The 27,748-nt window shown below is 54.7% G+C and overlaps 3 protein-coding genes across 11 annotated transcripts in view; 1 reads left to right on the plus strand and 2 right to left on the minus strand.

Moving 5' to 3' along the window:
- The window catches only part of Pitpnm2 (phosphatidylinositol transfer protein membrane associated 2), a 138,482-nt gene extending 123,048 nt beyond the window's left edge, over positions 1 to 15,434 (plus strand). For 5 of the 9 annotated variants that reach the window (XM_041649143.1, XM_041649142.1, XM_041649149.1 and 2 more), the window contains 16 exons: positions 1,996 to 2,243; positions 2,657 to 2,846; positions 2,987 to 3,106; positions 3,956 to 4,188; positions 4,580 to 4,758; positions 5,901 to 6,071; positions 6,600 to 6,749; positions 7,629 to 7,793; positions 9,035 to 9,183; positions 9,409 to 9,525; positions 9,829 to 9,945; positions 10,050 to 10,198; positions 10,306 to 10,455; positions 12,282 to 12,465; positions 12,543 to 12,671; positions 12,754 to 15,434. In XM_041649143.1, coding sequence (XP_041505077.1) covers positions 1,996 to 2,243; positions 2,657 to 2,846; positions 2,987 to 3,106; positions 3,956 to 4,188; positions 4,580 to 4,758; positions 5,901 to 6,071; positions 6,600 to 6,749; positions 7,629 to 7,793; positions 9,035 to 9,183; positions 9,409 to 9,525; positions 9,829 to 9,945; positions 10,050 to 10,198; positions 10,306 to 10,455; positions 12,282 to 12,465; positions 12,543 to 12,671; positions 12,754 to 13,077 — 2,775 coding nt within the window. In that variant the 3' untranslated portion in view covers positions 13,078 to 15,434. Of the gene's footprint in view, positions 1 to 35; positions 176 to 1,995; positions 2,244 to 2,656; positions 2,847 to 2,986; positions 3,107 to 3,955; positions 4,189 to 4,579; positions 4,759 to 5,900; positions 6,072 to 6,599; positions 6,750 to 7,628; positions 7,794 to 8,117; positions 8,280 to 9,034; positions 9,184 to 9,408; positions 9,526 to 9,828; positions 9,946 to 10,049; positions 10,199 to 10,305; positions 10,456 to 12,281; positions 12,466 to 12,542; positions 12,672 to 12,753 lie in introns of those variants that run through there. The other 4 variants (XM_041649151.1, XM_041649147.1, XM_041649148.1 and 1 more) reach the window with 4 other exon arrangements.
- Positions 15,435 to 16,094: 660 nt separating this feature from the next.
- Positions 16,095 to 18,203, minus strand: Arl6ip4 (ADP ribosylation factor like GTPase 6 interacting protein 4). Its single transcript, XM_041648658.1, has 5 exons — positions 17,637 to 18,203; positions 17,015 to 17,290; positions 16,821 to 16,938; positions 16,369 to 16,438; positions 16,095 to 16,284 (listed from the first exon to the last, which is right to left on the minus strand). The coding sequence occupies exons 1-5, from the start codon at positions 17,791 to 17,793 to the stop codon at positions 16,228 to 16,230; spliced, it is 678 nt and encodes a 225-aa protein (XP_041504592.1). The 5' UTR covers positions 17,794 to 18,203; the 3' UTR covers positions 16,095 to 16,227.
- A 544-nt stretch (positions 18,204 to 18,747) lies between these two features.
- Positions 18,748 to 22,048, minus strand: Ogfod2 (2-oxoglutarate and iron dependent oxygenase domain containing 2). Its single transcript, XM_041649209.1, has 7 exons — positions 21,542 to 22,048; positions 21,239 to 21,295; positions 20,763 to 20,876; positions 20,514 to 20,613; positions 20,032 to 20,159; positions 19,588 to 19,845; positions 18,748 to 19,518 (listed from the first exon to the last, which is right to left on the minus strand). The coding sequence occupies exons 1-7, from the start codon at positions 21,833 to 21,835 to the stop codon at positions 19,255 to 19,257; spliced, it is 1,215 nt and encodes a 404-aa protein (XP_041505143.1). The 5' UTR covers positions 21,836 to 22,048; the 3' UTR covers positions 18,748 to 19,254.
- Between the last annotated feature and the right edge of the window lie 5,700 nt (positions 22,049 to 27,748).

The following is a 27,748-nucleotide window of genomic DNA, read 5'->3' on the forward strand; positions in this document are numbered from 1 at the left end:
TTGGGAAAATACAATGAGAACCTTGTAAATTCCAGAGTAAAGCTAAGAACTTCACCATGTTCCCATTCTTTCGGTGGCACCAGAAGAGAAAAGGATGCAAAAGAAGGAAGCAAAAGTCGCATAGGCAGAAGTGACATGGCTGTGGCCCTTGGAGTCAGGCAGAACTCAGTGTGTCCAATAAAGCCGTCTTTCTGGAGCCTGTGTCCGCTTTGGGGGTTCTTTGCTAAGCTCGTGCTCCTTCCACCTGCAGGCCGTCAGAGCTGTTTACACTGGGGCAGGAGCCAGGCCTGGCCAGGGTTGTCCCATGCTGGGTCACAGTCACTGCCCTGCTGTTTGCAGACTGCCCAAGGTGGATATAGCACCTCCATGGGAACTCTGGTCTCCCTGGAGGGCCCAGGAGAGGCAGGCACACCTCTTCCCTCCTGGGGCTTCTCCTTTGAGGTCTAGAAGGGGTAGTAGATGAAGGGAACGATTGTCAGTTGTTGCTGCTTAATGTTAGACAAAGCAAGCAGAGGGCCTTCCAACTCAGCGCACACAGCTCTGACTGTCCCCCAGGAGAGGGGTGGAGCCTGAGGCTCAGGATCTGTCTTGGGATGTACATTTGGAGGAGCCCAGCACTGATTCTGGTGACTGCCATCCAAAGTCAGACCCTTCAGCCCATACTAGCCCCCAAACCGGAATCTTCCTTCGTGGAAGGATGGCTTGATAGGAACATTGAGTGGGGGGGAGGGGTTGCCCTGGCTCTCCATAGCTGCCTTCACTATTCTTGTGAGCTCTGTTCCCACTAGAGTTCAGGACAGGGGGAGTTCCTGTCTTAGGCTGGATGTGAAGAAAGCTGTTTCTGGGCTTATGGGGGTTCCTGAAGGGTTAACCAGTAAGGAGTCCAGCCTGATAAGTGCACGGAGGACAATCTGGACACCCCACCAGTCCAGTCCCACCCACCCTCAGGTAACAAGTATAGCTGAATTACACCACCCTGTCGAGGAGCTGGCAGGCTGCTGTAGATAATTTTCCCATAACCTTGTGCTCATCGTATTGGAGAAGTCCCTGTACTTGGTCCTGATGGGAGGGACCCAGTCCAGCCTATGGTGGGCAGTCCTGAATGTGCAGTTGTTCTACCCCAGCCCCTGGAGGATGAGCACACTCTACTCTCTTTCCCATCTACTCCCACGCCCCAAGACTCAACAGACACAAACCAGGGCTCATTCTCAGACATGTACCTGGAACTCAGGGACGGGGGCTATTCTCTCCTGGTGCTAATGAGCTGTATGACCAGTGCCTGGGCCTCCCCAACCTACCATGTTGTCTATGAAAGGAATAGCTCTGTACCCCCGTGCATAGCTAAGCATTATCTTAGGATCTCACTTTGACTTCATAGTAGGCCTGGTCAACAGGAAGGTAGGTTTGTGGTTTGCTCTTCCTCTCCTGTCCTGCTGCAGTGTACTGGGACCCTGCCTCTACAAGGACCCCTCTGTTCTTGAGGATCTTGGTCTTAGAGTCTGGAAGTAACAGGGCTTTGGACTGAGTGACAAGTGGAGGACCTCAGAGCCAGACTACTTCCCTTGCCTCGGCCACTCCTAATGATTCTGTCTCTGAACCAGCATGGCCTCACTATTTGGGCCAAACCAGACCTATATCTAAAAGCGGACATGCAGCAGGCATCCAGAGGCCTGATTGCCCAAGCAGAAGCTGGTGCCTGAAACCCTGGTGGTTTCTCTAGAAGATACCCTTTCTTGAGTCTGCTGTGACCCTGGTCAGGCCACACCACCTCCTCCAGTCTTTGTCCTTGCAGGGATCCAAGGGAAGGCTGAGGCTGTGAACCCAGACCTCATAACCAGATCACCAAAATCCAGGTTATCTGGGGATTTAGCTTAGGGGTAGAATGTTTGTCTATCACATATGTATGAGGTCCTAAGTTCAAGTCCCAGCACGACAAAAACTGACTAGGGCATCTGGTGCCTGGCAAGGAATTCATACCCACCACTGCCCATGCAGGATGAGGTGAGCCAGCCACTAGCCGCGCCACCCTCCAAGATTCACGTGCTGCTGCTGGTGCTGCATGGAGGCACCATTCTGGACACTGGAGCCGGGGACCCCAGCTCCAAGCAGGGTGACACCAATACTATCACCAACGTGTTCGACACCGTCATGCGTGTGCACTACCCCAGTGCCCTAGGCCACCTAGCTATCCGCCTGGTGCCCTGCCCACCCATCTGTGCTGACGCCTTCGCCCTTGTCTCCAAGTGAGTGGCAAATACCTGCCAACACCCATCATGGCCCGCAGGGAGAAGCAACCACAGCTGTCCCCACCTGAAACCCTGAACAGTATGTGACTCCCCAGAATTAGGTCCTCTATCCAGATTGTCCTTTCTACCATCCATCCCTCAGCCTGGGGGCCACAAGATAAGTTCAGATTCTAGGAGAACCATCCTCAGGCTGAGTTCATGTTCAATTCTGTAGAGTAGGGATGCTGGCCTGCCTTGGGTTGAGTCTGTTCAGTGGCCCTGGCTCTTGGAGGCTGCTCAAGGCCTCCCTGGGAGTATCTGCATGAGTAGTCTGGGGCAGGTAGCTCTGTTTGACCTGCTTTCTAGATGGAGGAGACCTTTGGGTCAAGCTGAGTTTACCTGCCCTCTGCTGACACAGCCCCTCCCCTTAGCCTCAGCCCCTACAGCCATGATGAGGGCTGTCTGTCTAGCAGCCAGGACCACATCCCCCTGGCTGCCCTGCCCCTGCTGGCCACTTCTTCACCCCAGTATCAGGAGGCAGTTGCTACAGTGATTCAGCGGGCTAACCTGGCCTATGGAGACTTTATCAAGTCCCAGGAAGGTGTGACCTTCAACGGACAGGTGAGTGGTGACAGAAAGTAGGGAAAGACCTTCCAGGGTGGGCTGGCAAAGAACCAGGGGGAGCCGAGGGTGGAGGTGCTTTTCCCAATTAGCAACCCAGCAAGCAAGCAAGACTCAGGCCTCTACCATCTTGCCTCCAGGTCTGCCTGATTGGAGATTGTGTTGGGGGTATCCTGGCGTTTGATGCCTTATGCTACAGTGGCCAGCCAGTGTCTGAGAGTCAAAGCAGCAGCCGCCGGGGCAGTGTGGTCAGCATGCAGGTACCCAAGCAGGGGCAGAGGGTGGAGCGGCCTTTGTTCTCAGACCCCCACTAAGGCCTGCTATCTCTGATGTACTGCGGAGACTGGCTGCCTTTCCTGCTGTAGGACACCAAGCAATCAGCTGGCCTGGGTTGTGTCCCACAAGCAGCATGCCCAGCCAGAGCCCTGAGGAACTGACTTGCACACCACAATCCATGCTCTGTTTATTCTGTCCATTCAAAATGTCCAAGCCCATAAGGCCCAGCAGGAGTTGCCCACCAAAACAGGAGGATGAGAGGGCTAGGAGACACATAGAGAGCATATGTCCTGGGTCTCAGGCTAAGTGAACAATTCCCAAGGCAGGTCAACAGCAGCCCAAAAGAGCTGAAAGTGTACCTCAGTGTCCCCCAGCAGACAGATGGGAAGGACATGGGTTGCTGGTGTGCGTGAGCACAGGCAGCAGGCTAGAGCTTGGGGTCTAGAGAACCGTTGCAGTGTGTTAGAGCCCAGGAGAGCATGTGGCTTCACACACCAGGGTCTACACTGCATGGAACAACTCTGGTTCTAGGAGGTGAGATGGGCACACCCTATTTCCCTCTTTGTCTGACCCTGATGTCTTCCAGTTGTAGAGTGGCCATCACCTGGGAGAGATCACTGTATGCCAAGCCAGTCCTGGAATGAAGGCTGCTAGGACTTAGCCAGTAGTCTGAGGGGCAGTGGGAGACAAGACTTTCCCCTCTGGTTGGGTGAGAAGCCTGCAGCTGGGCAGTGGCCAGCAGGGCCTGGAGTCAGGAGGGAGGGGTTCACAGAACACTGAAGAAGGGCCTAGGCTGGGGACCACCTGGCAGTGAGCCTCCATGGCCATTCCAGGACGCTGACCTGCTGTCCCCGGGCATCCTGGTGAATGCAGCACACTGCTCCAGTGGTAGTGGCGGTGGTGGAGGCTCCAGCCTGGAGAGTAGTCGGCACCTGAGCCGCAGCAACATTGACATCCCCCGCAGCAATGGCACTGAGGACCCCAAAAGGCAGCTGCCCCGCAAAAGGAGCGACTCATCCACCTATGAGCTGGACACCATCCAGCAGCACCAGGCCTTCCTGTCCAGGTAGGGTTTGAGAATACTACTTAGAAGGAGAAAGGCCCAACATGGAGGAACCAGGGTACTCCTTCGCCAATCCACATGCCAGTTGCATGCACGCTGTTATGGGGGGTTCCTGTTTGAAGGACTTCCCAGCTTACCAGGTACTGTGGTCCTGTTTACAAGGGCCACCCTTCGCCCTTGGAAACATACTGTCCTGAGGGTGGGAGTGAGGTGGAGTCGTGGTATCTAAAGGCAGGAGGCTCCCTGAAGAGGTTGTGACCCACTATCACTAGGAGTGTCCCAGCAGGTAACCCTGCACTCATGACAGCACAGGGCTCAGTCCCTAAGAGACCGTGAAACTCAGCCTGACCCTTGTGAAGCTGACCCTGGGTGACCTGCATGTCCCCCACTGCAGCCTTCATGCCAGCGTACTGAGGAACGAGCCCAGCTCCCGCCGCTCAAGCAGTTCTACGATGCTGGACGGTGCCGGGGCCCTGGGCAAGTTTGACTTCGAGATCGCAGACCTCTTCCTCTTCGGGTGCCCACTGGGGCTAGTCCTAGCCTTGAGGAAAACAGTCGTCCCCTCCCTGGATGGTGAGAGGCCTGCAGGGATAAGACAGGTTACATGAACTGGACAGATTCCATGGGTCAGTCACAAGGCCATGGCCACATGCCAACCCTCTCAATATCTCCATTGCCCTTCTCCACCTCTCCAGCAGCTCAGTCACTTGCCCATCCCTGAAACCACTTCGTACCTCTCTCTAAGGTCCCCTGAAGCAGACCGGATGCACAGCAGGTCAGGGAGGACAGAAAAAAGAGACCAGTCTTTGGTGTAGGGTTCACCCATAGAGACAGATGAGGCCGTAGTACCTCACAGTCTATAGAGATGGGCAGTAGGGCAGTATCCTGCCATCTCAGAAATCCCTGATCCTTGCCAGGGTTAGCCAGCACAGCCCCAGAGATGTGCATGATCCAGCGGCAGAAGAGCAACAGGTTCAGAGGGGCTTAGATGAACAAAGCTCTAGCAGGTGAACTATGGGGCTGGATTATAGGTGCAATAGCAGCCCCATTGGTGAGGGAAAGTCTTAGCCCTAAGGGCACTCCACAACTGAGCATACTCCCCACGGCAGCTGTCTCCCTGCAGAATAGGGCCAGATTCTCACACACATGCAAAGACCATTCTGTGGGATTCCCTGCCACCCTGAGGAAGAATAAGGTGGCGCCACACATGCTGGTGTGCAGAGACAAAGTTCAGAAAGCTTAGTTTGTGCTCATGTGGATTAGAAGGGAGGTGCCTAATTCCCAGGGAAGACACACGCTTGGCACAGCCTAGGAGTGGGCAAACATGGGGTGGGGGTGGCCATGACTTCAGCCTGCGTTCCTATGACACCCAGTTGAAAATGTGCATGGAGCCCTCCGCTCTGCTGCTCAACACATTCCCTCAAACTGTCTTACCAAAGTTACTATCATTTCTCCAACTCAAAAATAAATTGGAGCTGGGCATGATGGTACATCTTGTCGCAGCCTGGAGAGACTGAGGCAAGGAGAGTTCCAGTTCAATATTAGCAGGGGCTACATAGTGAGACCCTGTCTCAAAAAAATAATTATCTTTATTAATAAATGGACAATGAACCACACAGATCCCAAATTGATTTTAAAAAATGGCAAAGGGTGCCTGGGCCCCAGGCCCCCACCTACTACCCAAAGTCTCCTTTCTCTGCACCCTCCACTCCCAGTTTTCCAGCTGCGACCAGCTTGTCAGCAAGTGTACAACCTCTTCCACCCTGCGGACCCTTCAGCCTCCCGCCTAGAACCGCTGCTGGAGCGGCGCTTCCACACCCTGCCACCCTTCAACATCCCCCGATACCAGCGCTACCCGCTGGGGGATGGCTGCTCCACACTGCTGGGTGAGGCTTCCCAGGAAGGTGGGGATTGTTTTCAAGTTGGGGATAGCTGTAACTGCTATGGTATAGCCCCCGACACACTGGGTATTCCCAAAGGGAAGCAGCATCAGACCCCCGTCCCCACTGGGCATCTGTTCCATCTAAACACTTGCTGAGGTGCACATGTAGTTTTCCTCCCTGACCCCTGTGGGGCAAGAGAGACTTCTGCCTATCAAAGCCGGCTGAGGGGTCCCAGCAACAGCCAAGGCCATAGTCCCTTCCCTACTGCCTAGGGCTTCCAACCTAATGGGGAAGGAGTTACAGGCCTTCTGCAAATTGAGGTGTAGGCCGGGCCCATTGTGATAGGCAGCTGGCCCAGAGATGGCCGGGAGTATGGGAGGGACTGGCCCATCCTCTTGCTCCAGCGTGTATCCTGGCATCATGTTGTCATGTCCTGGTCCTCGAGGAGCCTTGTTTGTGCCAGCACGTGTGCAGATGGCCCACTTGAGTGTCTGTTCTTGTCCTCTCTGCTCTCTTCCCGTCTGCCTCCAGTAGAGACCGTGCAGAGAAACCCAGAGCTGGTCTTGGAGGGCGGCTCCCTGGCCCCTCTCCCCCACGGGGACAGCTTCCTGGAGACCAGTGTCCCTGTTCCCGCGCTCACCTGGCAGGATGGGCCCCGCCAGAGCCCGGGCTGTGCTGAGTGTGTGTACCCCCACTCCTAGTGACTGATGTCTGCTTGGCTGCTGTCCCTTGGTCCTCTACCCCCTCATGCCCTCTCTGGCCACTCCAGAGTCAGTGGGACCTTCATAGCAAGGACATGGCCACGGGAAGTTAGTCCTTTCTATACATGATGATCTAAAGCTGATGCTACCCCAGCGCAAAGTGGTCACAGTTTTCCAGAGACAGACAGAGGCTGTCCCAGTGTCAGATGGCATGTGCCTTCCCAAGGGTGCTGTTTCACCTTCCCGAGGCTGCAGGAAGCAGACACGACATAGGGCGCGGCCTCAAGCAGCCACTCCTCACCCCTCAGCTAGAAAACCTTGGTGCTGTCAAGGAGTTGGGCCTCTGGGTCTCCACCCTTCCCTTCCTGAGAGTGTGCAGGCCCTTTGATACATTATCCAGACTGGTTACTCCAGCTGAGCCCTGTTCTGTTCTGCCTGAAGCCTGGGTCCTAGCCTATGTGTGAGGGCCACTCTGGAGTCCCCCTCCTTCTCGGTCCTCAGCCTACACACAGCATCTTAGGAAACTGCCCAAGGCCCCTGCCAAGGCCATGCTAATAACCTGTGGGCTGGTCCATGCTGGTCCAAGAGAGCAACTGTGGAACCAAATATAGGAAGAAGTGGCCAAGGAGGGCAGGAACCCATGCCTTGCCTCCCTGCCCCATGTCTGTGTCCATCTGTCCACCCTTCTTTGCCCAGCCCTCCCCCTCCCTGCCTCAGCTCAGGCCCTTGGCTCTCAAGGCCCTAAACCAGCTGCACCCTGGTCACATCGGACCCGGCAAGCTGGCCTCTCCCATTGCTGGGAGACCTAGGGTCAGGCAGAACTTCTCTTACCTGAATCTCTGTCCCTGTCCCTCCACAGCGGATGCGCTCCAGACTCACAACACAGTCTTCCAAGAGCATGCAGCCCCCTCATCACCTGGCACAGCCTCTACCAGCCGTGGTTTCCGCAGAGCCAGTGAGATCAGCATTGCCAGTCAGGTGTCAGGCATGGCTGAGAACTACACAGCATCCAGCATTGCCCAGAGTGAGTGCTGTCCCTGAGGACAGGGTGATAGCAGTGTCTAGCTGGCAGGAAGTGGGTGCTAAACCCCTGCAGGACCAGGGTACTTCCACACAGTGGCTGGTCAGTAGTACCAGCCTGCGGTGACCTCACTAGGAGGGTGTGGTCAGAGCAGTTGGGCAAGACTGGGAACTCTGCAGGAGTTTCTAAGGTTTTAACTTTCTTTAGGGTCTTCCCTTGGTTGGGTCCTAGCTCTTTCCTCATATCCTCTCTGCTCTGTTACCAATGTAGGGGACCTTGGTGTATGTGTGTGTGTGGCTCAACCATTCCCCTGTTCTTGCTCCTCAGAGGGTCCCTCGTCGCTCAGCCACACCCCCAGTGTCAGGCGCCTATCCTTGCTCGCCCTGCCCTCCCCATCCCCTACCACTCAGGGTCCCCGTGCCAGGGCAAGGCAGGTGAGCCCCAACCTGGAGAGGTTCCCCTGCCTCCCTGACTTGGACATCGGAGAAGGTAACCCAGCCACAGCACTTTCCCCTCTAACCCAAGATCACTCACTGTTGCCAGGCATGTCTTAGCAGCCCACGGCTAGGCCCTGTCTGCTGGCTCCTGCTGAGGTTAACAGGGCACACTGCCTGGGTGGGGAGGAGAGGGCGGGGCTGGAGCTACCTGGGAGTCCTATCTTGCAGGCCATGGGGAGAACTCAGGGGAGCTAGGCCTCATGAAACAGGCACCAGCATATGGGCATCTATGTGCGGTCACCAGGCATGGCATTCCTCATGCTATTTCTCCTTTGAGGGAGGACACTGAGATCCCTGGACCTCACACTCACCCTTCCCCCTCTGCAGCAGGCAAGACACTGGAAAGACAATGAGCTTGCAGAATTGTCAAGCCAAGGTCTCTCTGTGCCTCCTTTCACTTGTCTAAGCCTTGAAGCAGTGAAAACAGAGAGAGCCTGGGCAGGGTCTAGGGAAGGGCCACTTCTCTGCCATCAACAGCACTGGGACCGCGTATCCTCCTCCAGAAATCCTCATGCCCCTTGGCATTGCCACGTGGTTTTTTACTCCAGGTGGCAAGGCTACCTGAGGGCACTTTGTACACATTCTTGCTTGCCTGCCACCAGCCTGGGAGAAAACCTGCTTTGACTGCACCTGGAGGGAGGGCTAGTCTGAGGTGAACAGGCCTGAATGCCAGGTGACTCACTCAGGCCTCCATCCTGGACTCCAAGAGTGCAATCACAACCCTTCCTCCTGGCTTTTTCCCGGCAGTTGCTGCCAAGTGGTGGGGCCAGAAGCGAATTGACTATGCCCTGTACTGCCCCGACGCCCTCACAGCCTTCCCCACAGTGGCCCTGCCCCACCTCTTCCACGCCAGCTACTGGGAGTCCACCGATGTAGTCTCCTTTCTGCTGAGACAGGTACCTACTACCCAGGCACAACTGGGCCTTACACTGGGTGCCTGGAGTCTACAGAGTGCTGGGGTGGGGCAGCGTGCACACTCACAGCAGAGATGGGAGCTGGTTGGAGTTAGGGCTTTGATAGACCCTGCCAGATGTCCATTGCCAGCTCCTGGAGATGCTGGGCCTTTTCCAGAGCAGCCATCTAAGCTTGAGCCTGCCCCCCAGCCTGACTCTGTTCCCCAGGTCATGCGGCATGACAGCTCCAGCATCCTGGAGCTGGACGGCAAGGAGGTATCAGTATTCACACCTTCACAACCCAGAGAGAAGTGGCAGCGCAAGAGGACCCATGTGAAGCTGCGGGTGAGAGTCTTCCGGGTGTCTAGGCCCCAGACGTCATCCTATTTATTCCCATGAAATAAGAAGCTACATCACACTGCTGTGAGCCATCTCATCTGACCAATGAGGAGTGAGGTAGGAGCTGGGAGGGAAGAAAGCACAGCAAGATTGTCTCCCTCTCTGGCTGGTTATTGGCTGGACCCAGCATGGGCTACCTAGCTCAGAACCCAAGCTCAGCCCTCAGACCCACTCACAGAGGTATTAACTGAGCCTAGAAGACCCCAGCTCCATCCCCCCTCCTCACTTCACCTTGCATTCCCTCCCCAGAATGTAACAGCCAACCACCGGATCAATGATGCAGTTGCCAATGAGGATGGCCCACAGATTGTGACAGGCCGGTTCATGTATGGGCCCTTGGACATGGTCACCCTGACTGGGGAGAAGGTGAGGACCTGGTGCCTGGGGTAGTCCTTCCATTCTCCTGGCAGGGTCCAGGGACTGAGGCCCGGCCATGGCCGGTTTGTAAGCAGCGTTCCTGGTGGTTTCAGGTGGATGTGCACATCATGATGCAGCCACCCTCAGGTGAGTGGCTATACCTGGACACTCTGGTGACCAACAACAGTGGGCGTGTCTCCTACACCATTCCAGAAACACACCGCCTGGGGGTGGGCGTCTATCCCATCAAGATGGTGGTCAGGTATGTGCCTCTGGTGTGGCAGGCAGAACAAGGCCAGCCTCGAATGTGGGAGGGTAGGGCTGGGAGTAGGCCCTGGCTAGTTCTGATGAGCTATCCCTGACCACCAGGGGAGACCACACCTTTGCCGATAGCTACATCACCGTGCTCCCCAAGGGCACAGAGTTTGTTGTCTTCAGTATCGATGGCTCCTTTGCTGCCAGTGTGTCCATCATGGGCAGTGACCCCAAGGTGCGCGCGGGAGCTGTGGACGTGGTGCGGTGAGTGGCCTTTAGGGGCCTGGTATGGCTGTTAGAAGGTGGGTGGGCTGCAAGCCAAGTGAAGGATACGGCACACAGCACAGACTTGAGGACCTGAGCCGGTGCCGCCACTGACTGGTGTACCGTCAAACAAGCTGTCGGCACACTTAATGCCAATCCAGTTCCAAGGATGCCTCCTTTGAGGGTACCTAGAGTACCTGCCTCCCAAGCTCAGTCCAGAGAGCTTTGACACTGCTGTTCACCCTCACACCACTGTTCAACCTGGCCAAGATGCATTTCTTCTTTTCTGGGTGGTGCTGGACACTGGACCTGGGCCTTGCTTATACAAGGCAAGTGTAGGCACTCTCCCATGCACAGCCCTCGACCTCCTTGCACTTTTTGAGACAGGGTCTCACTCACTAAATAATTGCCTAGGCTGCCTTGAATTTGCCACCCCCCTTCCTCAGCCTTCTGAGTATCTGGGATTACCATCAGGGCAGGTGGGCACCACAAGGACTAACTAAAGAAGTACTTTTTTTTTAATTGATTTTTATTGAGCTCTACATTTTTCTCTGCTCCCCTCCCTGTCTCTTCCCTCCCCTTCAATCCTCTCCCAAGGTCCCCATGCTCCCAATTTACTCAAGAGATCTTATCTTTTTCTATTTCCCATGTAGATTAGATCCAGGTAGTCTCTCTTAGGGTCTTCATTGTTGTCTAAATTCTCTGGGATTGTGGTTTGTAGGCTGGTTTTCTTTGCTTTATGTTTAAAAGCCACTTATGAGTGAGTACATGTGATATTTGTCTTTCTGTGTCTGTGTTACCTCAATATGATGTTTTCTAGCTCCATCCATTTGCCTGCAAATTTCATGATGATAATTTTTTCTGCTGTGTAGTACTCCATTGTGTAAATGTACCACACTTTCCTTATCCACTCTTCGATCGAGGGGCATTTAGGTTGTTTCCAGGTTCTGGCTATGATAGACAAAGCTGCTGTGAACATGGTTGAGCACATGTCCTTGTGGCACGATTGAGCATCCTTTGGATATATACCCCAAAGTGGTATTGCTGGGTCTTGAGGAAGGTTATTTCCTAATTTTCTGAGAAATTGCCACACTGATATCCAAAGAGGTTGTACCATCTTGCATTCCCACCAGCAATGCAGAAGTGTTCCCTTTCCCCCACAACCTCTCCAGCATAAGTTGTCATCAGTGGTTTTGATCTTGGCCATTCTTACAGGTGTAAGATGGAATCTCAGAGTTGTTTTGGTTTGCATTTCTCTAATGACTAAGGATGTTGAGTATTTCCTTAAGTGTCTTTCAGCCATTTTTGATTCCTCTGTTGAGAGTTCTCTGTTTAGGTCTCTACTCCATTTTTTTTTTAATTGAATTATGTGACCTTTTGGTGTCCAATTTCTTGAGTTCTTTGTATATTTTGGAGATCAGACCTCTGTCTGATGTGGGGTTAGTGAAGATCTTTTCCCATTCTGTAGGCTGTTGCTTTGTCTTGTTGACCGTGTCCTTTGCTTTACAGAAGCTTCTCAGTTTCAGGAGGTCCCATTTATTGTTTCTCTCAGTGTCTGTGCTGCTGGGGTTATGTTTAGGAAGTGGTTCTCTGTGCCAATGTGTTCAAGTGTACTTCCCACTTCTATAAGGTTCAGTGTGGCTGGCTTTACGTTGAGGTATTTGATCCATTTGGACTGGAGTTTTGTGCATGGTGATAGATATGGATCTATTTTCATTTAAGAAGTACTTTTCAATGGCCCAAAGGAGCTCTAGCTGGGCAGGAGAGAGGGAGGCTGCTCAAGGAGGAGAGCAGCCATGGGACACACCTGCCCCTTGCCTCTGCAGACACTGGCAGGACCTGGGCTACCTCATCATCTATGTAACTGGCCGACCGGACATGCAGAAGCAGCGGGTAGTGGCATGGCTGGCTCAGCACAACTTCCCTCACGGCGTGGTGTCCTTCTGTGACGGCCTGGTGCATGACCCACTGCGGCACAAGGCTAACTTCCTGAAGCTGCTCATCTCTGAGGTGGGGCCTGGGAGCATTGGGTTAAGGAGGGGAGGGCTAGAAGACCCAGCCTGTGCCCATGGTTGCCTTATCCACAGTTGCACCTGCGTGCGCATGCGGCCTACGGTTCCACAAAGGATGTGGCAGTCTATAACTCCATCAGCCTGTCTCCCATGCATATCTACATTGTGGGCCGGCCCACCAAGAAGCTACAGCAACAGTGCCAGGTGAGTCGGGCACACTGAAGGGACGTGGGGAGCTTGGGGAGTACCAGGCTGCTTAACAACCTACCCCATTGCTCCTCTACAGTTCATCACGGACGGCTATGCGGCACACCTGGCCCAGCTCAAGTACAATCATCGGGCACGTCCAGCCCGAAACACGGCCACACGTATGGCCTTGCGCAAGGGCAGCTTTGGCCTACCTGGCCAGGGTGACTTCCTGCGCTCCCGGAACCACCTGCTCCGCACCATCTCAGCCCAGCCCAGTGGGCCCAGCCATCGGCACGATCGGACACAGAGCCAGATGGACAGTGAGCAGCGGGGCCAGCGCAGCATGAGTGTGGCGGCCAGCTGCTGGGGCCGTGCCATAACAGGCCGCCTCGAACCCGGGGCAGCCACAGGACCCAAGTAGGACACCATTAGGAGGCGCTGTGGTCTCCATGGTGCTAGGCCAGGGCACCAGCCCCACTGGGAGGCCTGACCTGTGCACACATAGGTAGCTGGGGACAAGCACAGATGTGGCCTGAGAGCTTGTCCCAGGGCCCCATGGAAGACATGGCCATGACAACACAGTCCTCCCGGCCTTGCCTCATGCCCTAGGCTCTGAGGAGCCCAGCCTGTCATGGAAACTGGCAGGATGTCCAGCCCATGATGGAAGAGGAACCAAGATGGGCCACCTAGCCCAGCCAGGGAGGCATTCCTGGACATCTTGCCCTGTGTTGATCTCTCAGCCTCCTGGTGCCAAGCATGGGCATAAAGCCCAGCCTACCACCTCTGTGTCCACTGGCGCCCCTTCCCATTTGGTAGCAGTTCCAGCGGGGGTCCAGCCTGCTTCTTGTTGACTCCGGTTCTCAACTGTCCAACCTCACTGGTTTTGCACTGGTTTTTGAGAGTGGAGACCTGTTAACCATCTCTCTTCTGGCTCCAGACATGTTGACATGCATGAAACCCAGTATCTGCTGATCCAGGGCCTGTCACCACACAGAATAGTCCAGTGTGGCAAATCTTCACACAAGAAGGAGAGAAAGGCTAAATCTTAATTTCTGCCACTGCCTGGCCTGCCAGCACTGTGGCAGCCCAGTGGCAGTCTCAAGACTGCTGCCCACCCACCCACCTGCCCACCCAGAGCTCAGTGCAGTCCCAGGACTGCTGTCGTTCCGGGTCCTGAGCACAGCACAGGCGCAAGGCCAGCACAGTGCTTAGCCAGTTCCTTCCTGGGAACCCACCTTGGGCAGCTGGGCCTGTGAAGCCTGGCCTCCACCTCCACCTCCTCGCCTGCCATGGGCTGGAGCACCATGCCATGGCCGCTGTCCGCCGCGTTTCTACACCTTTCTACTTCTCCATCTGGTTTCTATAAGGTTTTTTAACAGGCAGCCAGCGGCTGCTTCCTTTTCTTAGCTCAGCATCAGTGCAGCCTGCTACATTAGGAACACCCAGCACTGTGACAGGGTCCCACTCAGTCTGGCCTGTGGGCCCTGCACCTGGTCCACTCGGCAAGCTGTGGGCTTCTCGCCTCACCAGACCCACAATTCCACCGACTTCCTACTCTGGAGCAGGTGGAGCTCTTAGGTTTTCTTAATGCCATTCTGTTTAATGTCTACTCCAAGAAGCCACAGCTTGCTTCGTCAGCTTAAGGGCAGACAGCCATTTTATTTCTCCTTAAACAAGGACGGGTGTCCCACATTCTGGGTCTGAGCCCTGCCTTCCCCGCAGCACTGAGCACAATTCTCTTGCACCTTCCCTGTGCTGACTGAGCCCACCAAGCTCAGGCCAGCTGTCCAGTTACGGGGGCTCTACCTGAGGAGCTGCCACGCTGGACTGAGACTCAGGGCCTCACGGCTAGGCTGAGTAGGTAGGCGTACAGGAGCCGCTGACTTTGCTGTAGAGATATGTGCATCTCAGGGGCGTGAGATGTCCTGCCATGGTGGGCCTAGACAGAAAGAAAGCTATTTATTTTGTGCAGAGAAAAAAAAACTGTCTGGAGAGGCGAGACCTTCATGGTCTTCCCCCTTAAGATGTAGCTTTGCTGTTTCCAGCGTTCTGTATAAAGCAGTGATTTTATGGACCAAGATTCCAAGGAACCGTCACAATGAAAGTGCAATATCTGCCCCACCACTCCCCACCCCTGAAGGAGGCTGCTGGCCCGACAATCACTGCCCCACTAGGGGTTCCAGTGGCCAGTGCCCCCTCCCACAGTCCCACCCCTTCTTGCCTCAGCCTAGGTGACTAGCCATTGGGAGAAGCACCTGGAAGCCTCAGGCCACCTGCAATAAAGGCCAGGGAAGCCCTGGGATCAGCGGGCTTGGTTTCTCCCCCTGGGCAGCCCCCTCGTGGCTCCGAATGTCCCTGCCTGCCCAGCCGCCAGCCATGCCAAGGACAACAGCAATAGTCCCCTAGGGCTCTCCCTGGGCCCTTAGCCATAGATGGTGAGACGGCAGCCTTCCCCCAAACTTCACTCAAGTCTGCTTTCTGCTCCCTTACAATTTCCTTTGGCTCATTCTCTTGAAGAAGCCACACTTTTACAGAAACTAAGAGAGGAAGGTCAAAGTCCCTTAAAAATACCAAAAATGTTTACAGTGTCAGGTGCTGAGCTGCAGGGCTCAGGCCTGGCCATTCGTAACCAAAGGGTGAGGCAGACCTTGCTGACTGCCACCCACCCCAGGCCTGTTAGAATAGAAGCCTTAGTCACTCCCTCCCCACCCGCAGTCCCCAGGACTGAGCCTCAATGCCACCCAGCACCAACCACCTGCCTTCTCTTTGATTTCTAAAGAAGGATTCAGCAAAGAACCCTCCCCCACCCCTTCCTGGTTCTGTGTGAGCTGCCCACCACCCTGCCCTGTGACATCGTCACATCTCAGCCCCTCCCATGTGTCCTTGTCATCTGTTTCTCTGGACGATGTGTGAACCTGTCCTGACCCCATCCCTGCTGTCCTTGCATCGTCTGGCCTGAGTGTGCTCTCTGTATACTGTGTCACAGTCTGTTACACCAATTAAAGAAGCAGGAGGCTTCCTTCTGGTCTCATTACTGTGGCGGCACCGTGGGTCTCCTGGATTGTGTGTGGGGACATCCACTGCAATGACACATGCTAACTAACCACTATGGCATCAGCGCACACCTCACGCACAGACCCGGTAAGGTACGTTTGCTAGCCTCTGCTCCCCAGGGGACACAGCCTGGCTCCAGTGGAACAGGACACAGGCAATGGCCTGATAAGTTCAATCTAAGGACCAAAGCTGAGTTTCACTCAGCCAGGGTAGGGTCAGGTTTGGTCCTGGTTGAGTCAACTGAGGAGGAGCAGGGTGGCTAGTAGTTTTTGCTCACCACCAGAGAACATGCCAGCTTTCCAAAGATAATAAGCACATCTCTTTAGAAGTCAAATGGCATAGTTCCGCCCCTCAGTATAGAAAGCAACAAGACAGGAACTCGGTGACCAAGATCATTTAATATTGACACTACACTCTCCCAGTCTGGTGCTTAGGGGCACCCACAGGAACAAAGGCAATTGGATCCATCTGTCTCCAAGCCATCAACAGTAGTTCACAGACTGGGGTACCAGGGCCCTCAGGGGAGCAGGCCCGCTCGCATCTGGAAGGCCAGACCGTCCCCTCGGGTGGCTTGCTGAGAAAGCAAACAGGATAGAAGCATGAGATACTGAGTGTAGACACCGTGAGGGCACAGCATGGGCAGAGTGGTGACACCAACCTTGTTGATCTCTCTGTGCCGTTCTTTGGTTACGATTTCCTCTAAAACCTCACCATCTCCCTTGATGAGCCTGGGGTGGGGGTGGGGGTCAAAGGGGATCAGCTCACCAAGTAAGAGTCTGGGACTCTCATGTCATAGTAAAAGAACCAAAACCACCCAAGCCAAGGAACCCCAGGGCAAGCCCGACCATCTCGAGCAGGGGGAGCCTGGCCACTCATCCCAACCACTACTCAGGACAGAATGGAGACAGTTCAGGTAGGCTCTCTTTTGTCGCAGCAAGCATCTGAAAAACGACAAGGCACTTCCAGTCCTGATACTACTCAAGGGGCACAGGGAATAACAGCTGGGATATCACACTACAAATGACCATTTTCCCCATATCCCACCCCCAAGAGCACATCCTCCCGCCTGTACTGAGGGCAGGACTAGCAGCTGTGTCTGCTGCTCCACACCTTGTACGTCCCGTCTCTGGGTCCACCACCTTGCGAATGACACTCTGTCGAGCATCCCACTCCTCCTTTGTCATGGGCTTCATAGCCTGGATACGAGACTTCTGCTCATCAGTCAGGACTGAAACAGAATACGGAAGGGGTGTCAGACCCGGGGAGGGCACCCTCTCCCCACCACATGGTGGCCCACATGGTACCTGGGCCATCGTTGTCCTCCCCAGCTGATCTGTGCCACTGATCCAATGAGGGGCCGGGCAGAGCCTCAACCGGGTGCACCACCACTGCCTTCTCCTTGGCTTTCCTCTTTAGCTTCTTCTTCCGTTTCTTCTTCTTTTTCCTCTTCTTATCCTTGTGTTTCCCGTGCTTCTTCCGGCCATCGCTGGAAGATGAAGACGATGCAGAGCTGGAAGAACTGGAAGAGGAGGAGGAAGAGCTGGACCTCGCTGTCCTCCGGACCTTGTGCTTGCTTCTCTCTGTGATGCAGGGAGAAGATAAGGCCTCTGTACCCTGCTCTGCTCTGGGGCAGCCTCTACTCGGTAGGACCCTCCCGACCGGCTCCCCACGAGCATCTTCGGAACCTTCTTTGGGATCCTGGAAGTCACTGTGTGCCTGGCAGGATGGCCAGGCCCGACCTCAAAGGCCCAGCACATTAAAGCATGAATAAGGCACACCCTCCCCTCCACCGAGCCTCCTCCCTATCCGAGGGACTCAATCTGGGTTCTACACCGAATCCCTTGCTCCCTGGGGGCGGGCCCGACAGATGCAAGCCTCCCGCAGCGCAGAGCCGCACACCCCTTTCCCTGTCCCTACGGTCCTCACCCTCAGACGTGCTGCTGGCCTTGTGACCCTGGGATTTGGAGGCTGAGCAGTTCCTCGAGGCGTCCTTACTACTCTTCTTGCTTCGCTTTTCTGACCCCCGTCGACCCCGCGACCGACTGCGACTCCTCGAGCGCTTGCGAGAGCCAACGTGAGCCATAGCAAAGCGGGCTAGAGACCGGAAGAGACGCGTTTAACCTGCGGCTCCTCTTGGGCACGTCCGCAGAGTAGATCCAAACTCAGTGCCAACGGGGCCTGGTCCTCGGGGCACCTAGTACCCATTCCCGCCCGAGAACCTCGCGCTTGGCGACCCCAGCTCCTCCGACTCCGCACCGCGGACCCTTTAAGGGCCCGCCCCGCCCACACGCCTGCGCACTGGACTCTGCGCGGCGGGCGCGGGGAACGCCACAGCTCTCCTCAACTGCGAGAAGGCGGCCTGGCTGCCCAGAGAGGAGTCGCGAGGCCGCCCGGTTCCCTCGTGAACCACCAGTCTACAGTAAGCCTCCGTGAGGAACTAGCAGCCTGTCGGGGTTTTCCGGTCCGCTTCCGAGGTGGGGCCGTCCGGAAAGGCCGTCCGTCCGGGTGTAGCTTGAGTCCTTGTTGCCTTTAGTTCCTTCCGGACCCGGGGTTCCGCTTCTGGCACACCCACTTCCAACAAGAAGTGGTGTCTTTACGTGGGTGGGAGTCGGGTTGTGGCCCTGCGCCAGCCGCAAGCCCTCGGGCCTCTCACTCTCCTGAAAGCCACCCTCCTACTGTTTTCCCTGGTTAGTCTGCCGGTCTGTCCACTCCACCAGACTGAGAGCTCCGATGGACTGAAAACAGCTGGTATTTCTAACGTCACTCACTGCTGGAGGTGGCAAGTCCAGTTGCCCATCATGAGCCAGGGATCATGACAACCAATTAAGGAATGAATCCCCGGCCTGTCGGGTGTCTAGCTGAGACTGCTCCATCTGGAGGGTGGTGTTTCTGTATCTCAGCACTTTCCCTGAGTACTTAAGACTTACAACTGAAGTCCCCAGGAATATGTATCCCGAACAGCGCACAGCTATGTGCACCCCTCAGTCAATCTCCAAACCACCAGTTCTAAGCTCTTAAATAACAACAGGAAACAGAGGGCTGTTGTAAAGTGCTTTATAAATGTCAGCTCGTCACAACACCCAGGCTGCAAACAAATTCTGAGCTGCCCAGCGGGACGTGCCAGAACAGAGGCTTGAACCCAGAAAGTCTGGCTTCCCACTCGCCAGCACTGCTGACAGACCAATGAACCCCACTTAAGTCCCTGGGAGCCACCCTACCCAAGGAGTCACTGACTGAGTCCCCCACCCCAAGCAGAGCTCCCCAGGGATCAGGCTGAGGCTGGACATAACTGGGAATCACATTCTTTGGGGCTCCTTCTCTTCCTGAACCTGCTCCACCCTCGACCCTCAATATTTCATCTCAAACTCGACTTGTCTTCCAGCAGTTCTGCCCCAAGACAGCTCATCTGTCCAAAGAGTGACCGGGGAGTCAGCATGTCCCTTTGGCCCAAGGAGGGTCATGGCTATAGAGTTTATTTCTGCCCTCCCCACCCAAGCTGGCAGTTTCCTGCTGCCATGGCACCACCGCCCCTGGGGGACCAGGCTCAAGTAAGTGCACATACATCTACCACGGCAGACTCCTCCCGGGTGAAGCCATCGCCGAAGCCCTCATCGTCCACCAGCTCTGGCTTCTGGCAGCACATAGGACAGAGGCGGTTTCGAACAGCAGATGCCCGGAGCCAGATGACAAGGTTCCAACGCTCTCCGGTGCCCAGGGGCCGAGCCCCGTGCAGCTGGCCACCGCGGTGCAGGATACCCTGGCCCACCACATGATCCACTTCTAGGGGTTCCATCAGGGCTGCAGGTGCCTGCAGATGGTAGGGTTCAGGCTGGAGTACTCATGACTGCCTGGGCCCTAAGTGGTGGGGCTCACTCACCTGGAAGAGGCCCCCAAAGTATAGGGCACCCCCTGTGAAGGCCTTGCCCAGAGCCACATTGAGGGTGAGCTCGGCATTATCGTAGTGGCAGCCCAGCTCCAGGTCCTGGCCCAGCGCATACTTGACCACAAAGGCCCGGTGGCTATCAAGCTGGCCCCCACCACACTCCGGGTACAGCAAGGCCAGCAGTGGCTGCAGGAAGCGCTCCCGCAGTGGTGTCACCAGTGGCTCATCGAGGCCTAGCTCATGCATCAGTACCTAAGGAGGATTCCCAGGCATCAGCAGGGAGACTTGGGGAGCCTCACCCTGCATCCCCACAATTCTTAGCCAAAGATGTTGCTAAGTGCAAGAGCTGCTTGATTTCCTGGTGCTCTAGGTTCAGAACAAGGTGACTCGTGCACTAACTGTCCTTGTTCTCCAGGTACACAGGCAGGCCTCACCCACCCCATAGTTGTTCATGGTGTTGGGCCTTCCCTTGGGCATGTCCGACTGCTCGAAATGCTCCAGCTCCTCCAGCAGGGCCTGGCAGAACTCCGCAGAGAACACAGGCACCCTGTAGATGCGCTTCTCCTCTGAGGAAGGAGAGGCAGACTGTGGAACAGGAGCTCCCATTCAGCCTCGTGAGCCAGCTTATCCGAAAGTCATTCTAAAGCCTCAAGCCAGTTCCCTCTGTACAATGGGAATAGTAACATACTCCCTGAACCTAGCTGGGTGATCCATAAGTGAACAAGAGAATGAATGAATTAATGAATGAAATTCCCTGGCAGACTGCTGCTCCTGCTGGCCATCCCAGTTCCTGGTGGCTACTTCCGGGCCGGAGATGAGAGTTAAAGTACCCCGCCTCCCATACCCAGGTGTCTCAAGCTGCCACCACCCTGCTCCCGCCCCCTGCAGTGCTGGCTGGTGATGGGGTTGAAGGGCCTCACCTGACACTATCTCCAGCTGCTGGAGAAGGCCCTCAAGGCCTGCACCGGGGGATGCACTGTATTCAGCTGCAGCCACAAACTCAGGGGCCAGAACCGCGTCCTGGGGCAGAACAGGGGGCAGCTGTGAAAAGTCCAGCCCCCCACCAGGGCAGCATCCTCCAAGCTCCCAGAAGCTTGAGGGTCGAGGGTGGAGCAGGTTCAGAAAGCAAAGGAGCCCCAAAGAATGTGATTTCCAGGCCGGCCTAGTACCTGCAGTGAGCAGTAGACATCAAGCCTCGCTGGGTGGTAGGTGCTGGCAATGAGGGCTTTTCTGGCAGCTGATTCCTGCCCCAGCCTGCGCCGGCGCCCCACCTCCTGCTCAAGCTGGAACGGCAAAGGCAGTTACACACTGGGGCCACCCATCTCCAACACCATGAGAAGAAACTGAAGTCCAGGAAGGTCAAAGTGGGACCCAGGCTGGAAGGCAAGTCTGCCTATACTTCTGAACCCGCCGGAGTTCTCTGCAGGTGTCAAGGTGTCCTGATAGCTGAAATGGGGGTGGTGGCCCTGACCATGCCACTCAGCTGGTGAAAAGGGGACGCTGGGGGCAATTTGGTCTTTCTCAATCTCTCTCCTGGGCCAGGACCTGGGAGTGGGAGTAAGTGGAAGCAGGAACTGGGGAAAGAGGGCTAAGAAGTCCTTCGGAGGCAAGGGCTCCAGAGGAAGGGCTGGCAGGGGTGCCATACCTCCTCCAAGAGTTGCTGGAAGTCCTTGGAACTGACGCAGCCTCGGCTGCGCAGGAGCTGCGAGCAGAAAGGTCAGTTAGCAGGGCTATGTGACCCTGTCAATAAACATCTCTGAGCCTCAGCGCCCCCCACCCCTGTCACGGAGATGACAGTGACAGGATCAACGATAGGTCTGAAAACTTCTGTCCAGCGCACTCGGCACGCGTGTTCTCAGGTTCCTAGGGAGCTGCCATGCTGCAGCGAGAGGCCTCGGGCAAAGCCAGTCCTGGTGTCCGGGCCCCTCCTGCGCCCCCGCCCCCTCACCGGGCCATAGTCACGGCGCAACTGCTGCTCGTCCCGGAAGCGCAGGTGCAGCCCGTAGCGCGCCACGTACAGGTTCTGAGAGCAGAAGCAGGCACAGCGGCAGAAGCGTTGCCGAGCGGCCGTCGCCATGGCAAAGCGGCCGCGCCACCAGCGGTAGCGGCAACTTCCGGGTGAGTCCCCACCGAGAGCCCGGCGCCGGCAACCAAGAGGCCGCTGTAAATTCTCAACTGCAGAGAGGAACGCAGACAGGGCAGGAACCGGTCTAGAAGGCGGCTTCCCGGGCGAGGCGGCCATGTTTCCAGCACAGGGCTGGAACAGTCACAGGATGCACGGAGTGCAGGACTCAGAATCTTTATTTTAAAGCTGCCATGTCTCCTGTTGGAAATTTCTTTGCGGAGCCGCCTGACGCAGCACTCAGGACGGTTGGGGTTCTGAGGTACGACCGCGGCGTCGTCTGTGCGGCTAAGCTCGGGTTTGGCCTTCATTGCTGGTCCCTACACGCTCCGTCCCGGCGTCACCTCCGGCCGTTCCCCGGTAGAATGCAGCGGGGGTGGGGGCTGGGGTGGGTGTGGTCTGTCGCGGGCACGCCCCTCGCCCTGGTCAAGTTCAAGAACTTGTGTTGAGGTATTCCAGGGTTCCTCTGGGAGACGCACCACTGCACACACGGCCACCCAGCGGGCGCAAGGGCAGGTCTAAGACCATGTCGCTCAGGGGTAACCGAGGTGCCTAGAAAGGAAGGAAGTCAGTCGCCTGGAACGCGTCAGTGGACCTTCTTCATAGAAGTTCAGAATTTTTTTTTTTTTTAGAAGTTCAGAATTTGAATAGTGACCAGAAGTTCAAAAATGAATAACAGCTTCAGTGAACCCGTCCTGAACCCTCTCAGCTTGGAATGGGCACGGAGTGGTGGCAAAGCCCTTACCCCCTTACCCAGTTTCTCAACTCTCATCTCTAAAGCAAACATCACATAAGGTACCAGCCTGACACCGTGAAACAGGCTTCGTGGTGCAATGTCCCTAGGCATCCAGTCAGGATCTGAGCCCAGGAGTGTGCCCTTGTTAGTGCCTTTAGGCCCTCCCAACACAGGAATCTCTTGAGTGGGGGAACCCAGCTGTGTCTTCTTTCGGCAGCTTGGTATGGTTTCACTACAGGGGTCACACGATACATGCCAGCGTGTATGGACACACTCTTGCATCCTCGTACAGCCACATTAACCTGTTCACACTCACTGGCAAACTCTCCATCCAGAAGCATCTCCCAGTGATGGCTATGCTCTTACATACAGTCTCTCACATAGGCGTTCACCCCCACACAGCACAACCCAGGTTCTTTTTCTATGGCAAGCCCAGCTCTGTCCTACTTGTGACGGTTACAGAATCTCTGGACCCGGGAGGTGAGAGTGGTCTTCACAGCCTGTGCCTTGGAGCCTGGCCTTCCTCTCCAGCTTTGATCATCAGCCCCTTTGGAGATCCAAGGCTCCAGCTACCAGAGTCCTCCTGCCCTCCCTAGAAGCATAGGAAGCTACAGATGGCCCCTGGTCTCCAGGCAGAGCTTCTGACAGCTTGATTGGCTTACACCCTGGCTGCACAGGAGCAATGAAACTCTTTCCAGTGTGAGCATGCAAGGCATGCAGGTGAGTGTGGGCCAGCATGGCGAGCTGTGTAACTAATTAGCATAAACTGATTGGCTTAAAACAGCAGACTTTCTCTCAGGATCCTGGTGGCCAGAAGTTCAAAAGTCAAGAACTGATGAGCTCTGGCTTAGAGAGAATCAAGCTGAACCATCCTCCTGCAGGGGCTCAGAAGGTAGGGCAGGTTCTGCATCTTCAAGCTTCTGAGGTGCCCTGCATGGCTTCATGCCAGCCTGTGGTTCTCCACCTTCCTAACACTGCAACCTTCTAATACCGTTCCTCATGTTGTGATGACTCCAAATCATAAAATGATTTTCATTCTACCTCATAACTGTAATTTTGCTACTGTTATGAATTGTAGTATATCTGCTTTCTGATGGCCTTAGGTGACCCCTGTGAAAGGGTCATCCAACCCCCTAAAGGGGTTATGATCCACAGGTTGACCTCTGGCCTACACACACACACACATGTGCATATGCACCTGAACATGGCCAATGGAACCATGGCTAACATTTTCAGTGTTACCCATGTGCAGTTTAGTCTTTACCATTTCCATTCTTGACACAGGAAAGTGAATGGCAGCGGGGTCAGTTGGATTGAGCCATCCAAGCTCATGCAGCTTATAAATGGTAGATAAGGAACTGAACTCTAGCCCGACACTCCTGAGTTGTTCCTAAAGGGGCAGCCCAGTCTCCAACAGCACATCTCCCCTCAGATGTGAGGTCACTGGGCCGCAGGAAGCCCAGGCTCTTGGCCCAAAGAAGAAGAGGCCTGTCAGGACCCACTTCCTCTGCAGAGCCTGGCTCCTTGGCCCTGAACCAGCCTGCCAAGAAGCTGTTTAAAGTTTCACACTTGTCTTGATTTCTCTGGAAGCCCCTGCCATCCAGAAGGGGACCTGTCTACTCATCTCAAAGTTATTTATCACCCTGCCTGCCCACTGCTTTTGAGGAGGTCCAGCTCTCCAGACAGCCACCACAGCCCTGCTTCACCTGACTGAGTTTCATGGTTTATAGTTTGCAGGGTCAGTAGGGTCCATTTGTCCCTTAGAGTGCCTCTCCCCTAGCACCATTAATCATGCAAGCAGTGTCTCCATGCCCCTGCCCCAGTCTGGGCTCAGTCACTAAGGGGGACAACTGCAGGATACTTGACAAGAAGCTCTGATTCACATGTACAGGTAAGCCAGCACTGGCCTGGATCTCCTGTGGCCACACATACCAATACTTTAATCTTATGTGTGTCTGTGTATGGGCACATAATGGGGAACCTCCTTCAGCCAATGGCCTTTAAGAGGCTGGACCAGGTTGGGGCATGACTTTTGGGTACCCAAAAAGCTGCCGTCCCACCCAGCTCGTTCTCTTCTTACCATGCTCCACACCCCATTCCTGTTCCCATGAGTTTTCCCTTTTAATAAAAAAAAAAAAACTCAGGATACTCGGAGTTAGCTTGGGGTTATTTGACTTGCGTTCAGCATCAGGCACGTGCCTGTGCATGCAGGTGCCCTCAGAGCCCAGAAGTGCTGGATCCACGTGGAGCTGGAGTTGCAGGTGGTCAAGAGCTGCCAGATGTGGGTGCTGGGAACCACACTCAAGCTGTCTCTTATTACACTGTGGGGCTGCACACATGCACACACGTGGAGGTCAAAGGACAGCTTTGTGGGTCATCAGGCTCTGGAGGCAGGCACATGACATGATGTTCCTTGAGTACATTCATTGAAGGACATTCAGTTCTGTGTCTAGGTGCATCTTTGTACAAGCAAATGTCCCATCATTGTTGACAAGTTCCTTTTACTCCACTCTGTCACCTGGGTTCTCTTCTCAAAGGCATTATACTATGTCTGTGGGCTCTCTCTTCTGTTTACTTAAACTCTTGACTCCTCTGCCAACACCACAATGTCTTGAGGACTGGAATTTTTATAGTAACATTTTTTAAAAAAATTCTATTTTAAGATTGGCTTATTTTCCGTGTACAAATGTCTTGCCTGCATATAGGTCTGTGTGCTATGTGCATACAGTACCCATGGAGGCCAGAAGAAGGTACTGAGTGCCCTGGAACTGGAGATGGCTGTGAGCCATCATGTGGGGGCTGGGCTCTGAACCTGGTTCCTCTGCAAAAGCAGCCCGTGCTCTTAACCAGGGAGCCACTTCTCTAGTCCCTGTTATTCACAATTTCATATATATACACAGAATGTATCTTGATCATCTGCTCCCAAGACACTCCAACACGTTCCCCTCCTTTCCTTCTGTCCTTTATCTTTTCTTTTTTTTTTCTTTGTAACCCTGAGTCCATTCGGTGTTGCCTGCTGGGATGACTGATGTTGCTGGCTTGACGTTGTGCGGGTGACCATAGCTACAGTAGGCTCAGAAGAGCAATGGCCGGGACGTGTCCAGGAGACATCATCTCACTGTGCTCCTCCCCACCTCAGTTGTTCATTCCTCTCGCTGCCTTCCACGAAGCTTTGGTGAGGAGGTTGACAGGGTGTGCCGTGCGGGGCTGTGCCGTGCAGGGCTGTGCTGTGTGGGGCTGTGCCGTACGGGGCTGTGATGTTCAGGGCTGTGCTGTGCGGGGCTGTGCCGTGTAGAGCTGTGATGTTCAGGGCTGTGCCATGCAGGGCTGTGATGTTCAGGGCTGTGCCATGCAGGGCTGTGATGTTCGGGGCTGTGCCGTGCAGGGCTGTGATGTTCGGGGCTGTGCCGTGCAGGGCTGAGCATCCAGTCGTCACTTACTCTCAGTGTTTGGACGAGTTCTGAGTCTCTGCTGAGAAGAGCTGCTCTGGGCAAGGCTAAGAGCAACACTCGTCCGTAAGTGCACATATTTAGAAGGCAGTTGGACATGTCACTTAGCAAAATGTACTTCCTGAGCTCTGGACTTTGGGGCAGGTTTACAGTGTGTGCTGGCTAGTTTTTATATCAGCTTGACCCAAGCTAGAGTCATCTGAGAGGAGGGATGAGAAATTGAGAAAATAAGAAAATAAGATTGGTTTGTAGTCAGGCTTCTAGGGCCTTTCCTTAATTAATGGCTGACGTGGTAGGGAATAATAATACATTGAGGGTGAGGGGACCTCAGGGCAGGTAGTCCAGGGTGCTATAAGAAAGCAAGCTGAGCAAACCATGAGGTACAAGCCACTAAACAGCTCCTCGCCATGGTCTCTTCATCAGCTCCTGCCACCAGGCTCCTGCCCTGCTTGATTGCTGCCCCGACTTCCCTTGGTGATGGTCTGTTCTCTGGACTGATTTTGGTCGTGGTGTTTCATCACAGCAATAGGAACCCAAACTAAGACACACAACCAGCCATGAGTTCCATCCTGTGTGCCAGGCCTCAGACTCAATTAGAAAGTAGTTGGTTATTCCCACAACAGTCGTGCTACTAGGGCACCTGTGAGGGCATCTTGCCTGGCAGGTTGGTATTGTCGCAGTCAGGGTTCGCTATATAAGAGCATTGATGGCTTCCCACCACCACCCCCGCCCCCGTGGCCCGTCTAGCACCATCCCACCCTGTGAAACCCGTCCTGCAGGAGGAAGTTTGATGGTCAGCACCAGTTCGATGCCTCTGCTACCAAGGTGTCTTGTGTTTTTAGCATTAGGGTCTTACACTTAGTCCTGGTAGACGACCAAGATCAGTGGAATCACCTGTGTTGATTTAGGGGCCTCTGGGACTCCCTGACCAATAATAACTCAGAGGGAGAAGACCCGCAACCTGACACTGAGGTTTTCATGAAAAAAACAAACAGTAGCCGGGTGGTGGTGGTGCATGCCTTTAATCCTAGCACTCAGGAAGCAGAGGCAGGCTGATCTCTGTGAGTCTGAAGCCAGCCTGGTCGAGTTCCAGGACAGGCATAGAGAAACACTGTCTCCAAAAACCAAAAGAAAAAAAAGAAAAAAAAAACTGCTTCCAAGCAGCTCTTTGAGGAAGCACTGTTTACTCTCACAGGGTACCTGAGTTCAGATTCCCTCTCTTTAAATTGGCTTATGAATGGACTGTGACCTGGGATCTGTTAGCTGAAATAAACCCTTGCCTCCCCGACCCCCAAAGATAACTTGTGATGTCATTGGTTTCCATAGGGTTTTCCATACAGCCTCAGCTCTGCTTGTTAAGTTCCTCCTCTCACTGTACCCCCATTCCCACTCGAACCTTTAACCCCCAGCACTCTGCTTCATCCAAAGCTTGTTCTGCTGTCCCCTCACACCTTAAGACCTCTGCCCCACCCCCACCCCCATGGGCCCTTTCTAGCTTCCTGATCTCTGTAAACACTCCAAATCCAACACACACATCCACGTATTCAAACCCAGGATCCCCGTGTGAGAGAGAACATGCAACAGGTGTCTCTCTGGGCCTAGGTGACGTCACTCCCTAGCATACATCCCAGTTCTAGTCATTTTCCTGAATGTTTCATAATTCTACTCTTAGAACTGGCTAAAATGCCACTATGCGATGTGTACAGCATTGTCATTATCATCAGCTGATGGACATCTAAACTGATTTCATGTCCTTGCTACGGTGACTAGAGCACAGGGGACATGCATGTGCAGATGTCTGTCCCTGTGGTAGGACATGGACCCTTTGTGCATGTGCCCAGGAGTGGT

This window comes from Microtus oregoni, unplaced genomic scaffold, assembly GCF_018167655.1.
Source record: "Microtus oregoni isolate MIOR12 unplaced genomic scaffold, Mior012 000003F_ref0000135, whole genome shotgun sequence".
Taxonomy (NCBI): domain Eukaryota; kingdom Metazoa; phylum Chordata; class Mammalia; order Rodentia; family Cricetidae; genus Microtus; species Microtus oregoni.